Here is a 13,985-nt window from a genome sequence, read left to right as displayed (position 1 = left end):
GATCTTCTCAACCCAGGAATTGAACCAGGGTCTCCTGCATTACAGGCAGATCTTTACCAACTGAGCTATCAGGGAAGCCCCATTATTTGATTCTAATGTAAGCTTGCTATAAAAATATTACTTGGGCAACAGCACACATCTATTGGGAAGGAATTACATTCCGTTCTTTTCAGTTGTTATTGTTTAGTCATTAAGTCATGTCCAACTGTTTGCAACCCCCATGGACTGTAGCCCGCCAGGGTCCACTGTCTATGGGGATTCTCCAGGCAAGAATACTGGGGTGGCTTGCCATGCCCTTCTTGGGGATCTTCCCAGCCCAGGGATCGAGTTGGAGTCTCCTGCATTGGCAGGCGGGTTCTTCACCGCTGAGCCACCTGGGAAGTCCGTCTTTTCAGTTAATCACTTGTAAAAATCTCAACACTCGTAGGTGGACGCTCTGCGGTTGCGTTTGGAAGAGAAGGAAACCATGCTGAATAAGAAGACAAAGCAAATCCAGGACATGGCTGAAGAGAAGGGGACGCAGGCCGGGGAGATCCACGACCTCAAGGACATGCTGGACGTGAAGGAGCGGAAGGTCAACGTTCTTCAGAAGAAGGTGAGGTGCACGTGTTCTGAACCCAGGGCCCTCTGCCTTGTACCCACATGCTGTCAAAGTCTGCCTGTCATTCCTCTGTTGTTACTTCTGCAGGTAGGAGTTGAAAACTGTTGTTGAAGGAGGTAGGTTGTTAAAACTGCTCTGCAGGTTCAGTTCTTAAAATTTCCAAGTAAACACTGTCTGGTATCTTCAGGCACATTCCCCATGTTACTCTTAGTGCACAGTGCCTTGTACATTGCCCGAGCGATTATACTGGCATCCCTCTGCCTCTCCTGGTCTTCTGTCTCGTACGGCAGCTGTGGCGACCTGTAGTGTAGTGCGTGGGCCGGGTGCTTGCTGCTCCATCCTTGGGGTTAAGAGGACTACAGTTTTGAATAGAGACACGTGCTACTGTACTGACATGTAATGTGCATATCTCAAGGAGAAGAAGACTTCCTTTCCTTTTTTACCTTAATCACTCCTGGGAAGAGGCTAACACTCTATAATCAATCAGGAAAGTACTACTGATCATCCGCCCCTCCCACATTTAGCTTCATCAAGGCTGCCTTTGAGGTGACGGTTGGAGTAGGCACTGCTGTTTACCTCTGCATTGAGGGGATAGATGAGAAGTATTTGACGTTGTCCCAGTTGATCCTTAACCTCTAACGATAGCCAGGGAAGATAACTCACCTTATTAAACCTCAAGTTCAGCTTTTCCTTTGTGCACAGAGGACTGTGTTTAGTATTTGTCCTCTGTTAAATTAGTTTGGTTTTCATCTGCTTTCGAGTAAACATAAAAGTTAGATCACTCTAAATAGTTGCCTATGATACGTTGTTAGTGGATGCTAATTTGTTGTATGTTTTTGCTAGTTTTAAATTATGAAAGTAATAAATGTTCAAGGTAAAAAAAATTCAAGAAGTACAAAAACATCAGAAATGAAATTGTTTTTTCTCATTCTTTGGCCCTGTCAGTGAAGCTCCTTAGATGTAACTTGCTGGTAGTTATTGTATACTCTTTCATCAAATATCTGGGTCTATATGTGGGCCTGTTTGTGTCACACACCTTTTTTTAAATAAGACAACTGGGATCATACTTATTTATTTGTTTAAAAGTAAACGTTAGTGTCTTTTTATATGTAGCTTTATCTCATTGTTTTTAATGTCTGCATGGCCTTCAGTCTCTTACACCATGATTAACTGATGTCCTACAGCTGTGTCAGTAGATATTTATAGGGTTCCCCCCTTATTTACATATTTATCATAACAGCATAACAGATAGCGACATAAATCACCTCATTCAAGAATGATACTGTGTGAATCCAAAAAAAAAAAAAAACAGATGCCCAGTTTTTTACAAAGCCTGTGGCTTTTTTATATTCAGATGACTCTCTTCACAGCTTCATCAGACGATTGTTGCCAAACCTCTAAAAATTTCCACTGACCTCGTAGATAATTAAAAATGTCTACCTTCCTGATTAATATTTGTTTAAATCTGAGTGCATTTCATAGTTTTCTTTGGGAACGCACATGTTCCTGTCATTTTTACATTTTCTATCACATGGATTAATTTTTACCGTGTTGAACTGGCCTCTTTTCCTCATGCTTTGCAAAATATGTTTTGTTTGTCCTTTTCTTCTTTGTTTCCTTGGTGGTGTTTGTCTTAGAATTTACACTTCAGACTTAGTAGTCCTTTCCTCTGTGTCCTCTGAATTTTTTGTCATGCTCAAAGAGCCCTTATGCCCGCCAAGGTTATTAAGTATTAACACACGCTTTCTTCTGGTTTGTTTAAAGTTTCTTTTTTCTTTACATCTAAAAATTATTTTGTAACATTTATGTTTTGGCTGTAATGATTCAGCTTTTGTTCTTATATGTGGCCAGACAGCTGTCATTATAATGTTTATTAAATAATCTACCTTTTTTCTTCTGACGTGAGATGCCACAGATAAATTGTCCTGTAAATCTGGGCCTCTTTCTGGCCTGTTCCATGTATCTGCCTCTCTATCTGTCCCAGTAGCAAGTTTTATTAATTACTGCACTTTAATCATGCATTTAGTGTTCAGTAAGGTTGTTCTGCTTTATTCTTTTCCCTTTTTTGTAGCAATTTCTGACTTTTCTCACTTGTTTCTTTCTCCACATGAACTTGAGCATCATTTTGTCAAATCTCTCTCTTCAAAGAATAGGTTTATGACTTTTCACTGGAACGTGATGTCTTAGAAATCAAGTTAAGGAAGTTTCAAGGGGGTGATGATTAGCCTTGTCAAGTACTGCTGATGAGTTAAATAAGATGAAAACTGAGAATTTGCCATTGGGTTTAATACTGCAAAGGTCCTTTGTAACCTTGATTACAGCAGTTTCATGGAGTAGGGAAAGTATAATTTGTGTCTAGTTTTCCTAATCTCCGTATTACTTTTAGCAATGTATTTAATTTTTATGTCTGAATTTAACACATTTTAAAGTGAAGCAATGTCTGTTGACTGCTTTCTGTGAAAAATACTTAGTGTATTTATAATCACCCTGATTTTTGCTGGTAAACTTTGTTGTCTTTCGCTGTGCCTACGGTACTTTTCATATTTACATTGTGTTTCTTGTTGAGGGGAAAGAACTGTCTTTTCTGTCATGGTAATTCACATTGTGTAGCCTTCATTTCTGCATTTCAGTGCATTTAATGTTTACTTCTAGCTGTTGCACCATAGCCTGCCTTGTTTCCAAGGTTTACATTTCATTTAATTCTTGGTTCCCCAAGAAATCCTTTGAACGCCTTTCCCAGAGTGCTCATGAGTGTATGCTTGTTGACCATACATTTATATTATCTTTTTATATTTCATAATTTAGTTATTTGAGAGATACAAAAAACATAGAGAATAACATAATAAGTAATTGTAGTTATTCAACTTGGGAAGTAAAATTTCAAATACGGTCCAAGTTCTTTGGTATACGTTTTCTTGATAGTATTCCCCTCTGTTATCTCCCAGAAATAAATACTTGTTTTGGTGTTTATGCATGGACCCATACCTTAGGCCAGGATAATGTGTTTTTGTGCAACTTATGTATGTATTAAGAAAATAGACATAAGAGGAAATACACATGGCAAATAAATATGAACAGTTATTTACCCATTTACCCACACTGTCATCAGGGGAATGTAAAGTAAAAGATTAAGAAATCATTTTATACTTACCATTTTAAGCTATGTTGGCAAAAATTAAGTCAGTTAAGAAATCATTTTATACTTGCCATTTTAAGCTATATTGGCAAAAATTAAGAAGTCTGACAGTATCAGGTATTGGTAACTATGGCAACTGGATTTCTTTTTCATGCAGTGCTGTTGGGCTTTTAAATTAGATACAGCTATTTTGAAAAGCACTTATTAAATGTAAAGGTACCCTGCCTTGTACATACACTTTAGATGAACTCCAAGGTATATATAGGAATGCTCATAGTAACCTAGTTTGGACTGAGGAAAAATATAAAACTGAGGAAACGCTGTGCAAATGTTCACTGACAGAACTGAGTGAGTGAGTTGTGGCATAGTCACACGGTGGCACAGTACCATTCGTTTTAGGGCAGGGAGTATTTGTATACACGGGAGTCTCCTTGGCTCCTCTGCTTCCTGAGGACATCTGTAGTCACACAGTCAGTGCGTTCTGTTGGGCTTCTGGTCGTCCCAGGCATCCTCCGCCGTCTTCACTCATGCTGACAACGTAGCACCTTCTGCTGTGCGCCCGGTGCTGTGCTAATGAGCACACAGACAAGACGTGGCTCCTGCTCTCAGACTCTCAGAGCTAAAGAGGCTGCTACACGAATGGCACACGTGGGCACAAAGCAGAGCATTTCAGATTCGACCTTGCGTGAGAGGAGTCGGAGAAAAGTCACAGCGGCCGAGTCTTGAAGATGCATGAAGTTTGCTTGGCAGATGGGGAAGGGGTGAGATGTCCCAGGCTGAGGGAGTGCTCTGAGTGAAAAAGGTGGGTCGTGTCCTTGCCAAGAGGGTCATGTCCCAGAATGGCACCTCCATTCTTCATACATTTGTAATACAGATTCTTAAAAATTCCTGGCAGATTTCTAGCTCTGAATGCTTTTTTCTCCCCCCTCCCCCTTATGAACTCTGTTAAAGAGTCTCTGGGAAAGTTATTCCCACTTCTTATATCATGAGAAGCTTTTCAGTGAATGCATTCATCTTTGTTATCCTGTTACTTTATTTAGGAAACTAGTAAGTAGAATTCAACTTTTCTTTCCCCTGGCCCTGAAGATTTTCCATTAGAAACTTTAGAAATTGATCTGCAGTGGGATATTAAGCATAACCTTTTAGGTATTGGGTTGGCCAAAAAGTTTATTTTGGTTTTTCCACAGCATCTTAAGGAAAAAACAAATTGAGCTTTTAAGCCAACCCATGGAACTTGAGATATTCCTGAAGACATGTCTTAATTCTACACAACACTTAACCTGCTTGGCTTCTTGATTTAGACACTTATTCCATAAGGAAGAGGGAGATGGTAACCCTACTTTCATCTTCTTCTTGGCATCTGCATTCTCTGATCATGTTTTCACAAATATTACTTATAACCATTTATTTAAGTAATATTTTAGCTATTTTAATATTTAAGGAGAATACCAGGAAATAATGTATTACTTTGGCCTATTAAATATGCGTTAAACTTTGTTTTTTGAGAATAGTAGCAGCTGTGGTAATGGCTGGATTATCCCACATTCTGGACCAGTTTGGGCTCTGTCTGGACCATCCCTGTTCATTGAGTTCTCAAAGCAGGAATACTGAAGTGGTTTGCCATTCCCTTCTCCAGTATATTCTCCAGGAATACACAGAAGAACAATACAAAAAAAGATCTTCATGACCCAGATATTCACCATGGTGTGATCATTCACCTAAAGCTAGACATCCTGGAATTCGAAGTCAAGTGGGCCTTAGGAAGCATCACTATGAACAAAGCTAGTGGAGGTGATGGAATTCCAGTTGAGCTATTTCAGATCCTAAAAGATGATGCTATTAAAGCACTGCACTCAATATGCCAGCAAATTGGGAAAACTCAACAGTGGCCGCAGGACTGGAAAAGGTCAGTTTTCATTCCAATCCCAAAGAAAGGCAATGCCAAAGCATGTTCAGACTACCACACAATTGCACTCATCTCACACGATAACAAAGTAATGCTCAAAATTCTCTAAGCCAGGCTTCAACAGTACATGGACCAAGAACTTCCAGATATTCAAGCTGGTTTTAGAAAAGGCAGAGGAACCAGAGATCAAATTGCCAATATCCACTGGATCATCGAAAAAGCAAGAGTTCCAGAAAAAGCATCTGCTTCTGCTTTCTTGACTATGCCAAAGCCTTTGACTGTGTGGATCACAACAAACTGGAAAATTCTGTAGGAGATGGGAATACAAGTCCACCTTACCTGCCTCCGAGAAATCTGTATGCAGGTCAGGAAGCAAGTTAGAATTGGCCATGGAATAATGGACTGGTTCCAAATTGGGAAAGGAGTATGTCAAGGCTGTATATTGTCACCCTGCTTATTTATTTAACTTCTATGCAGAGTACATCATGTGAAATGCCAGGCTGGATGAAGCACAAGCTGGAATCAAGATTGCTGAGAGAAATAACATCAGATAGGCAGATGATACCACCCTTATGGCAGAAAGCAAGGAACTAAAGAGCCTCTTGATGAAAGTGAAAGAAGAGAGTGTAAAAGTTGGTTTAAAACTCAACATTCAGAAAACTAAGATCATGGCATCCGATCCCATCACTTCATGGCAAATAGATGGGGAAACAATGGAAACAGTGAGAGACTTTAAATTCTTAGGCTCCAGAATGAATCACTGCAGATGGTGACTGCAGCCATGAAATTAAAAGACGCTTACTCCTTGGAAGAAAAGCTGTGACCAACCTAGAGAGCGTATTAAAAAGCAGAGACGTTACTTTGCCAACAAAGGTCCATCTAGTCAAAGCTATGATTTTTCCAGTAGTCATGTATGAATGTGAGAGTTGGACTACAGAGAAAACTGAGTGCCGAAGAATTGATGCTTTTGAACTGTGGTGTTGGAGAAGACTCTTGAGAGTCCCTTGGACTGCAAGGATATCCAGCCCGTTCATCCTAAAGGAAATCAGTCCTGAATATTCATTGGAAGGATTAATGCTGAAGCTGAAACTCCAGTACTTTGACCACCTGATGCAAAGAACTGACTCATTTGAAAAGACCCTGATGCTGGGAAAGATGAAGGCAGGAGGAGAAGGGGACAACAGAGGATGAGATGGCTGGATGGCATCACTAACCTAATGGACATGAGTTTGAGCAAGTTCTGGGGATTGGTGATGGAAAGGGAAGCCTGACGTGCTGCAGTCCATGGAGTCACAAAGAGTTGGACACGACTGAGTGGCTGAACTAAACTGGGCCATCCCTGCCCGCCCACCATCTCTAGCTTTCTAGGCAATGAATGTATTTGTATGCATGGTGATAGCCTTGTGCTCCGAGAGTGAAATGAGACAATAGCAGATGGCCAGGCATGCTGTACAACGGGATTAGCATCGGCCCCTTCTTTGCAGGGCTCTCCCCGATGGTTTAAAGTAGTTTTGTGTTACAGTAGATCTCTTATTTTTATAATAAACCACTGACCTGGAAAATGTAACTGAGCATTTGAATCTGAGCTGCATTCAGAATGTGTGTTAAAATTGTACCGCCCCTTGCTTGATGAATTGTAAATGGTAATGGAGCTTGAAGTTTAATTTGCTGACGCAGGTGTTATCATCTCTCCTGTCTCTGTAATGTCTGTTTCTTTTGCCTGGCCTGCATCTCCAGTGTCCTGAGTGTCAAGTGTTTAGCATTCAGATCTAACAGTAGCGGAAAGCTACTGATGCATAGAATTAGAAGGTTTCCCCTTTCTTGGTTCTAGATTGGTTCTTTAAGTCTCCTGTTACTTTGTTTTCAGTAGGAAGTCAGGAAGAACAGGTTCTTTATATACTTTGTTTTCTGTGGAGTCTTAAGACTATGTTAGTTTTTTCAGTTTTTCCATATCATAAAATGAGAAGATATGTTTTATCATTGAAAACAACATTTACTAATTTATTCTGGGAAAATTAATATTTTAAAAATTGTGCTGCCTTGTCTTTAACAAGGGCTCCCCTGGTGGCTCAGTGGTGAAGAATCCACCTGCCAATGCAGGAGATGCGGGTCCCATCCCTGGGTTGGAAAGATCCCCTGGAGAAGGAAATGGCAACCCACTCCAGTATTCTTGGCTGGGAAATTCCATGGACACAGGAGCCTGCAGGGGCTACAGTCCACGGGGTCACAAAAGAGTCGGACACAACTCAGTGACTAAACAGCAAGAATGATTTTTAATAAGAATTACTTGCAGTGTTTTCTAAATATTGTTTTAAAGTCACAAGCTATTAGCTAAGTTAGAAGAGGACAAGGTCAGGCCCTAATTGCATTTAAGTTGAAAGCTTAATATACTTAGGCATTAGGATTTCCCTTTTCTTTCTTTTACTTATTTTTTTAAAAAATTAATTTTTTTTTCTCAGTGGAAAATATATATAGCTAAATTCTTGCAGTATTTTATTGAAAAAACAATACATAGTCAATGAAGTCTGATTGACGGTGGTATTTCTGCTGGGGAGTGTGCTCCATGTGGATTTACTTTGCTTATGTAACTTTTTTCCCCCTTCACCTTTTCAAGTAAAACTTTAAGGAGGGTAGATGGTTGAACTTGCAAAGTCTGATTTAACTTCGTTTTTGTCAGCAGCATCTATGTGTGTGCTCAGTCGTGTCTGACTGTTCTGTTGATTGATTTTAGTATGTTGAATCAGTCTTGCATTCCTGGGATAAGAGTGGATATGTTTTTAAAGAGCTTTGTATTTTTCACCTGGGGAAATATGGAGCCCTGTTCTACCAGCGTTATTGTGGAGGCACTAAGGGCAGACCTGAGAGAATGTGGCCTTTGGATAAATTCTGTATTTTCAATGGCTAAGGCATAATGTAAATAAGAACCATTCAGAGGCTTATGCTGTAATGCTTTGTACAGCATAGAAGGAATTTTGACCCTTATTAAAACATCATTTCTTTGGACTTTTGAGCAGCTTAGTAAATAATTTGAGGATTTATGGAATGTGTCCTTTTTCGGTTGATCGTGTGCCATATTAATATCCTCAGATTCTTGCAGTGTCCTGAATTCTGTTTTGACTGAACACACATTTTAAGCTTGAAAAATGGTAATTGACAAGTCAATATGAAAGGGTCAGGTCCCTTTCGAGACAAAGGTTATTCTCAGTAGTCTCTCAGGAGACCTTGTAGGAGGAACTAGTCAGCGTATAAAGACATAGATAGGTATCTGGAAAGGGATAAAGGATTTGAAAAAAAACAACAACAACGCTTGATCAAAGTTTCAAAGCACAGTTAATATTCTGCTTAAAACTGCTTCTTATTTGACATGAATTAACTTGCATTGCCTTCTCACCTGTGGGAATCCCTATTTGGATAGATGCCTAGGTGCCTGTCAACTCTAGTTGAGAAGCTGAAATAATTAACCGCCTGAAGAAGTTAATATGAAATCAGACTTTGATGAAATCACTGTCTGTGCCCTTCCTTCTCTCTGCCACACCGATGTGTACCCTCACCAGAAAATAGCTTCTAGCATCAGACAAGTATTTTGTTCTTTATCTGTTTCATCTTCCTGTGATTGCTAGACCTCCTTACTTTTATCTCCTAACACTTTTTATTTTCCTACAGGGGTTTTTCAGCTTAGAAAAATCATTCAAGTTGACCAAGGAAAATTCCCTAAATTTGATGAGGTTCTTGGGTTTTGGCTGCGTATAGTGAGGACCTGCTATTCCTGTCGTTCTGTCCTCCCAGCATCCCAGCCAGACCAGACTCTGACACAGCAGCTAAGCAGGCAGTTCTAAGTGAAGTGACTATTCGTTGTAGACAGTATTGTGGGTATTTGAATAGAATGCCACCAATTAATGGTTTTTAACTTTTCTTATGAAAGCAGTTGGTGCTCTTCATGTAAAAATGCCCATGGCTCATTTGTGTGGACTGGAATGTGAGACATACCTTTAGGTCATCATTGAACTCTTGCTTCAAAATACCCAGAATTTGTGAAACAAACAAGTTGGGATACAAGGGTTCCTGTGTTCATGTGCTCAGTTGCTCAGTTGTGTCTGACTCTTCGCAACTCCATGAACTGTAGCCCACCAGGCTCCTCTGTCCATGGAATTCTCCAGGCAGGAATATTGGAGTAGGTTACCATTTCCTACTGCAGGGGATCTTCCCAACCCAGGGATTGAAACTGCATCTCCTGCATTGGCAGGGGGATTCTTTACCACTGAGCTACCACGGAAACCTAGTAAATACAGGTACAGAAGGATAATTAGAATAAACCCAGGATATGCTGATAATTAATGTCTGAGAAGAGCACCAAGTAGATACATGATTAAAAAAATAAAGGAAGAGCCTAAGATTCCTGAACCTACTTCACACAATAAATTTGACACTGATGACTGCTTAGAATAAGGGTGGAGGCATCATTGAAAAATTCTTTTCCTTCAAATGATGTTCAGAGTAGGTAGGTGGCTGCGAGAAGTATTGGGGGATTTCTTGTCCTTAGTACTACAACCTATAGAAAGTCTCCTCTACCTTTGCTCAGTGATTAGGGCCTGGCAGAGTAATCAGTTCCACTTGAGTAGGAATAAATCACCCATGTTGAAACATGATAGTTTCTGACAACTGGAAATGCTGATAAAAACCAAAACAAAAGATGTTAAGAAATCTGTGCCAATATGGAGCTGCTGTGCAGATCGATGGATTTACGTGCGGCCTGCATTCGACATCAGTCTTCTTCTTCCTCCATCAATTTTCCTCTCTCTTTGTAAAATAAAAATTGTATAAGGAAAAGAAAGGCTCTGTGTAGTGTAATAGTTATATTATTTCTCTTTTCTTTCCAGCCCAGTTACCAGGGATATACTCTAATTAGAGGGATCATTTTAAGGAAAATGTCTTTTTTCTCTAAATAATTATTTTAAAAGTATTTCCGTCTTGAATTCTTCATTGTTAGTTCTTTCCTATGATATTAGGCTGTTTGTATTACCTAACTGGACCTTTCCATTAATCATCAGGTCCACAGCTTCCCTGGTGCTAAGACAGTAAAGAATCTGCCTGCAGTGCTTGAGACCTGGGTTTGATCCCTGGGTCGAGAAGATCCCCCATAGAAGGGCATGGCTACCCACTCCAGTATTCTCGCCTACAGAGTTCCCTGGACTGGGGAGCCTGGCAGGCTACATACAGTCCATGGGGTCACAAAGAGTCAGACAGGACTTAGCAACTAAACAACAACAAACAAAGCGATGATATATAAGAGGAGTTCTTAGTAGGATTAACTATTGTCCATCCCACTGCTGGATAACTAAAAATGTTTTGTATACACCCTCCTCCCGCACAGGAGGGAGTTTGTTTAATGCCTATGCAGCTAGTTTGCACATATCTGCATCTATTTCAAGTCTGTTTCACGTCTTCCTCACTGATGGCAATTTGCCCAAAGAAGGCAGTTTTAGTGACCACTGCCCTTTTTTCATTTTGTCAGTTCCTCTCACTATGGAATGTTTATTTCTGCTCTTTAGAACTAAATAGGAGTCCAAGAATAGCCATCCTTTTCCTTCCCTCCAACTCAACAATCTGTTTAGACAGCTGAGTGATTGAATAAGAAAGCAGCTTAGGGGGAACTTGTTAAAGGGGATTTTACCTAGTTTAGCAGCTTCTATACCCGAGTATATCAGGAAAGGGTTTTTTTTTGTTTGTTTGTTTTTACCAGCAGAGAATAAATGGATTCCTTTAATAGTTGGACTACATATAAATTATACAAGTGAAGTTGTTAACAGTTAACATTTTAATTTCTTAGATGTTGATAATGGAGGAGAACGAAGGGTACTTATCCTTATTTCGCATGTAAGGGCTGTTTGTATATTAGGCAGGCTCATAAAAGAGACCTCTTGTTTTCTTATACGTAAAACTTGGTTGGTTTTGGGAAATTTTATTTTGTAAGAAAAGCTGTTGTACTGCTCTTTCTTGGTAAGAAAGTCTAATCCACACCATGATCGTATCTTTTTATTTGAGTAGGGTTTATATGTTAGCAACTAGAATTAGGTGCACAGCTGGTTAAACATGTAAACACTAGGGCATTGCATTCTGTGTGTTTATGGTGTGCTAGATTTTTAAGTGGCAAAACTCTTTAGAGGTTGTGGGTTTACCTAAATATTGATCCGTATGAGATTCCAGTAGGAGGGTCTGATTAAACTAAGGGGAACTAATACTTCTTCATACGTGATATTCTTTTCTCAGACAGTAGGCTTTAGACTTTATTGGCATTGAAAAGGCTGGAACCAGTTTCAATGGTTGACCTGTAGGATTATTTCCTTGTTAAAGAGTAAAAATCCAAGCTTTACAGTATTCATGGTCTCCTGTTGATCAGATCAGATCAGTTGCTTAGTCGTGTCCTACTCTTTGCGACCCCATGAATCGCAGCACGCCAGGCCTCCCTGTCCATCACCAACTCCCGGAGTTCACCCAGACTCACGTCCATCGAGTCAGTGATGCCATCCAGCCATCTCATCCTCTGTCGTCCCCTTCTCCTGCCCCCAATCCCTCCCAGCATCAGAGTCTTTTCCAATGAGTCAACTCTTCGCATAAGTTCACCTAATTCACCGAATCTTTTTTGCTTAGCTTATTTCTTCTGCTATGAAATTCTCATTGATTCTAGAGAGGGACCTTTGCTTTTCTTCCCCCTTTGGAAGGAGGCAGACCCTTAAAGAGCTTATAATACAGTATTAAGTTGATTAATGTAGGAAATTATTTTAAGGTTGGATCTAGGATTCTTTTGTAGTACCTTTCTTGGCAAAAGTTTATGTGTATGCCTAAATACAGTTTATAAAAGTCCAAGATTATATATTATTTACTGATTAATGAGCCAGATTTATCATGGACATGACATGTGCCAGATATGAAGGTATAAAACTGGGGTGGAGAAGTCGGATTCAGTCTACTTGTGGAGATGTGCATGAAATGAATGATGATGGTTGGAGATGAACATTATAGTGTATAGATAGATGGACTAATGGAGATAAATGTGATAAAAGTGTAGATAGACAAAAGAATGCAGTGTGTATGTGTGTAAATGTAATATGTTCATGTATGGAGGAGTGTAGACTGTGGTCATCTTGTTCATGAGGGTAAGACATGTTGCTTTTTGAAAGCTGTGTGAGATTAACCAGCTAGTTTAAGAACACATGACAATTGTATTCTCCTGCTTCATTTTTCTCTATAGGACTTACCTGCTGTCCTGAGTACTGTGTTCATTTTATTTATTCATCCACTGTCTACCATGTAGGTAGGATGTAAGCTCTTTGAGGACGGGGTTGTCTGTTTTAATTAATTCTCAACACCTGGAAAAGTGCCTGTCCTGTAGCAGGAGTGCAAATATATGCTGAACAAAAGAATGACGTTTATGAGTTTTAGGAGTCGCCTTATTTATTATTTTCCTTTAGCTTATCAAGAACATCTGAGTTCCTCCATATCTTTTCTTACTGTTTTTTCACTGTACCTACATTTGTCTCCTTACTGATAACATGCTGTTTCCACACTTTCACAAGCCCATCCTGTCTTTTCCATCTCTCTTAGCTCATTTAGTTTCCAAGCTCTGTTACCTGCATTGACACAGTCTCCTCTAATTGTTGTCATGTCTCTACGTAAGTCCCCTTAGATATCTTCTCCACAGCCATCAGAACTAATCAGTGTGAAACAAAGAACTTGACCAGACCATTTCTTTGCTTAAAAGTCCCTCATAGTTCCCGTCTGTCTACCCATGTCCATGTCCTGGGTTCAGCTTCAGAAAGTCCTCTTTCCATCTTCTAATGGAAATGGATCTGTTCACTTCTCTTTGTGTCACCCATACCTGGCTTATAGTAGAGAATCCAGCACTACTTATTTCAATTAAATGAATCGTGTAAGTGTGTATGAAAGAATGAGTAACTACAATAATAAATTTCATTGAAAATCCTTGCTGTTTAGATAAAAGGTGATATAAAAATCTAACTTGAACACTATCACTTAAGAACAGTTGCTCCTTTACATGCTGGTTTGTTTTTCTTACTGTCCCGCTGGTCCATTCCTTGTCCTCCTCCAGCACTTTTTAGAGGAGTCCCTCTGGGCATCCACACCATTGCTGGGGAGTAATCCAGTTACTGCTCTTGGCTCTTCTCTTTAGGTCTCCTTCTCCCCATCCCTGTATGTGCGGTCTTTTCCTCCCTAGTTACTTCTTGAGAGAGTCATGACTCTACATGTGTGCCCATTAACTCCCCGCCCCCCTGCCAATGTGTGTGATTTCTCTTTCTCAGCTATAAATTCTCAGCTTAAAGGTT

At 39.8% G+C, this 13,985-nt stretch overlaps 1 protein-coding gene across 32 annotated transcripts in view; it reads left to right on the top strand.

Annotated features, from left to right (window-relative positions):
• ERC1 (ELKS/RAB6-interacting/CAST family member 1) overlaps positions 1 to 13,985 on the top strand; it is a 272,013-nt gene that overhangs the window by 89,176 nt on the left and 168,852 nt on the right. For all 32 annotated transcript variants that reach the window (XR_008710256.1, XR_008710258.1, XM_055567813.1 and 29 more), the window contains one exon: positions 428 to 595. Coding sequence is in view for 30 of the 32 variants with exons in the window: in XM_055567813.1 (XP_055423788.1) it covers positions 428 to 595 (168 nt within the window). In the remaining 2 variants the exon portion in view is untranslated. The remainder of the gene's footprint in view (positions 1 to 427; positions 596 to 13,985) is intronic.

Source organism: Bubalus kerabau, chromosome 1 (assembly GCF_029407905.1).
Source record: "Bubalus kerabau isolate K-KA32 ecotype Philippines breed swamp buffalo chromosome 1, PCC_UOA_SB_1v2, whole genome shotgun sequence".
Taxonomy (NCBI): Eukaryota; Metazoa; Chordata; class Mammalia; order Artiodactyla; family Bovidae; genus Bubalus; species Bubalus kerabau.
Note: the sequence above shows the minus strand (reverse complement) of the source record. Positions and strands in the feature narration are given on the sequence as shown.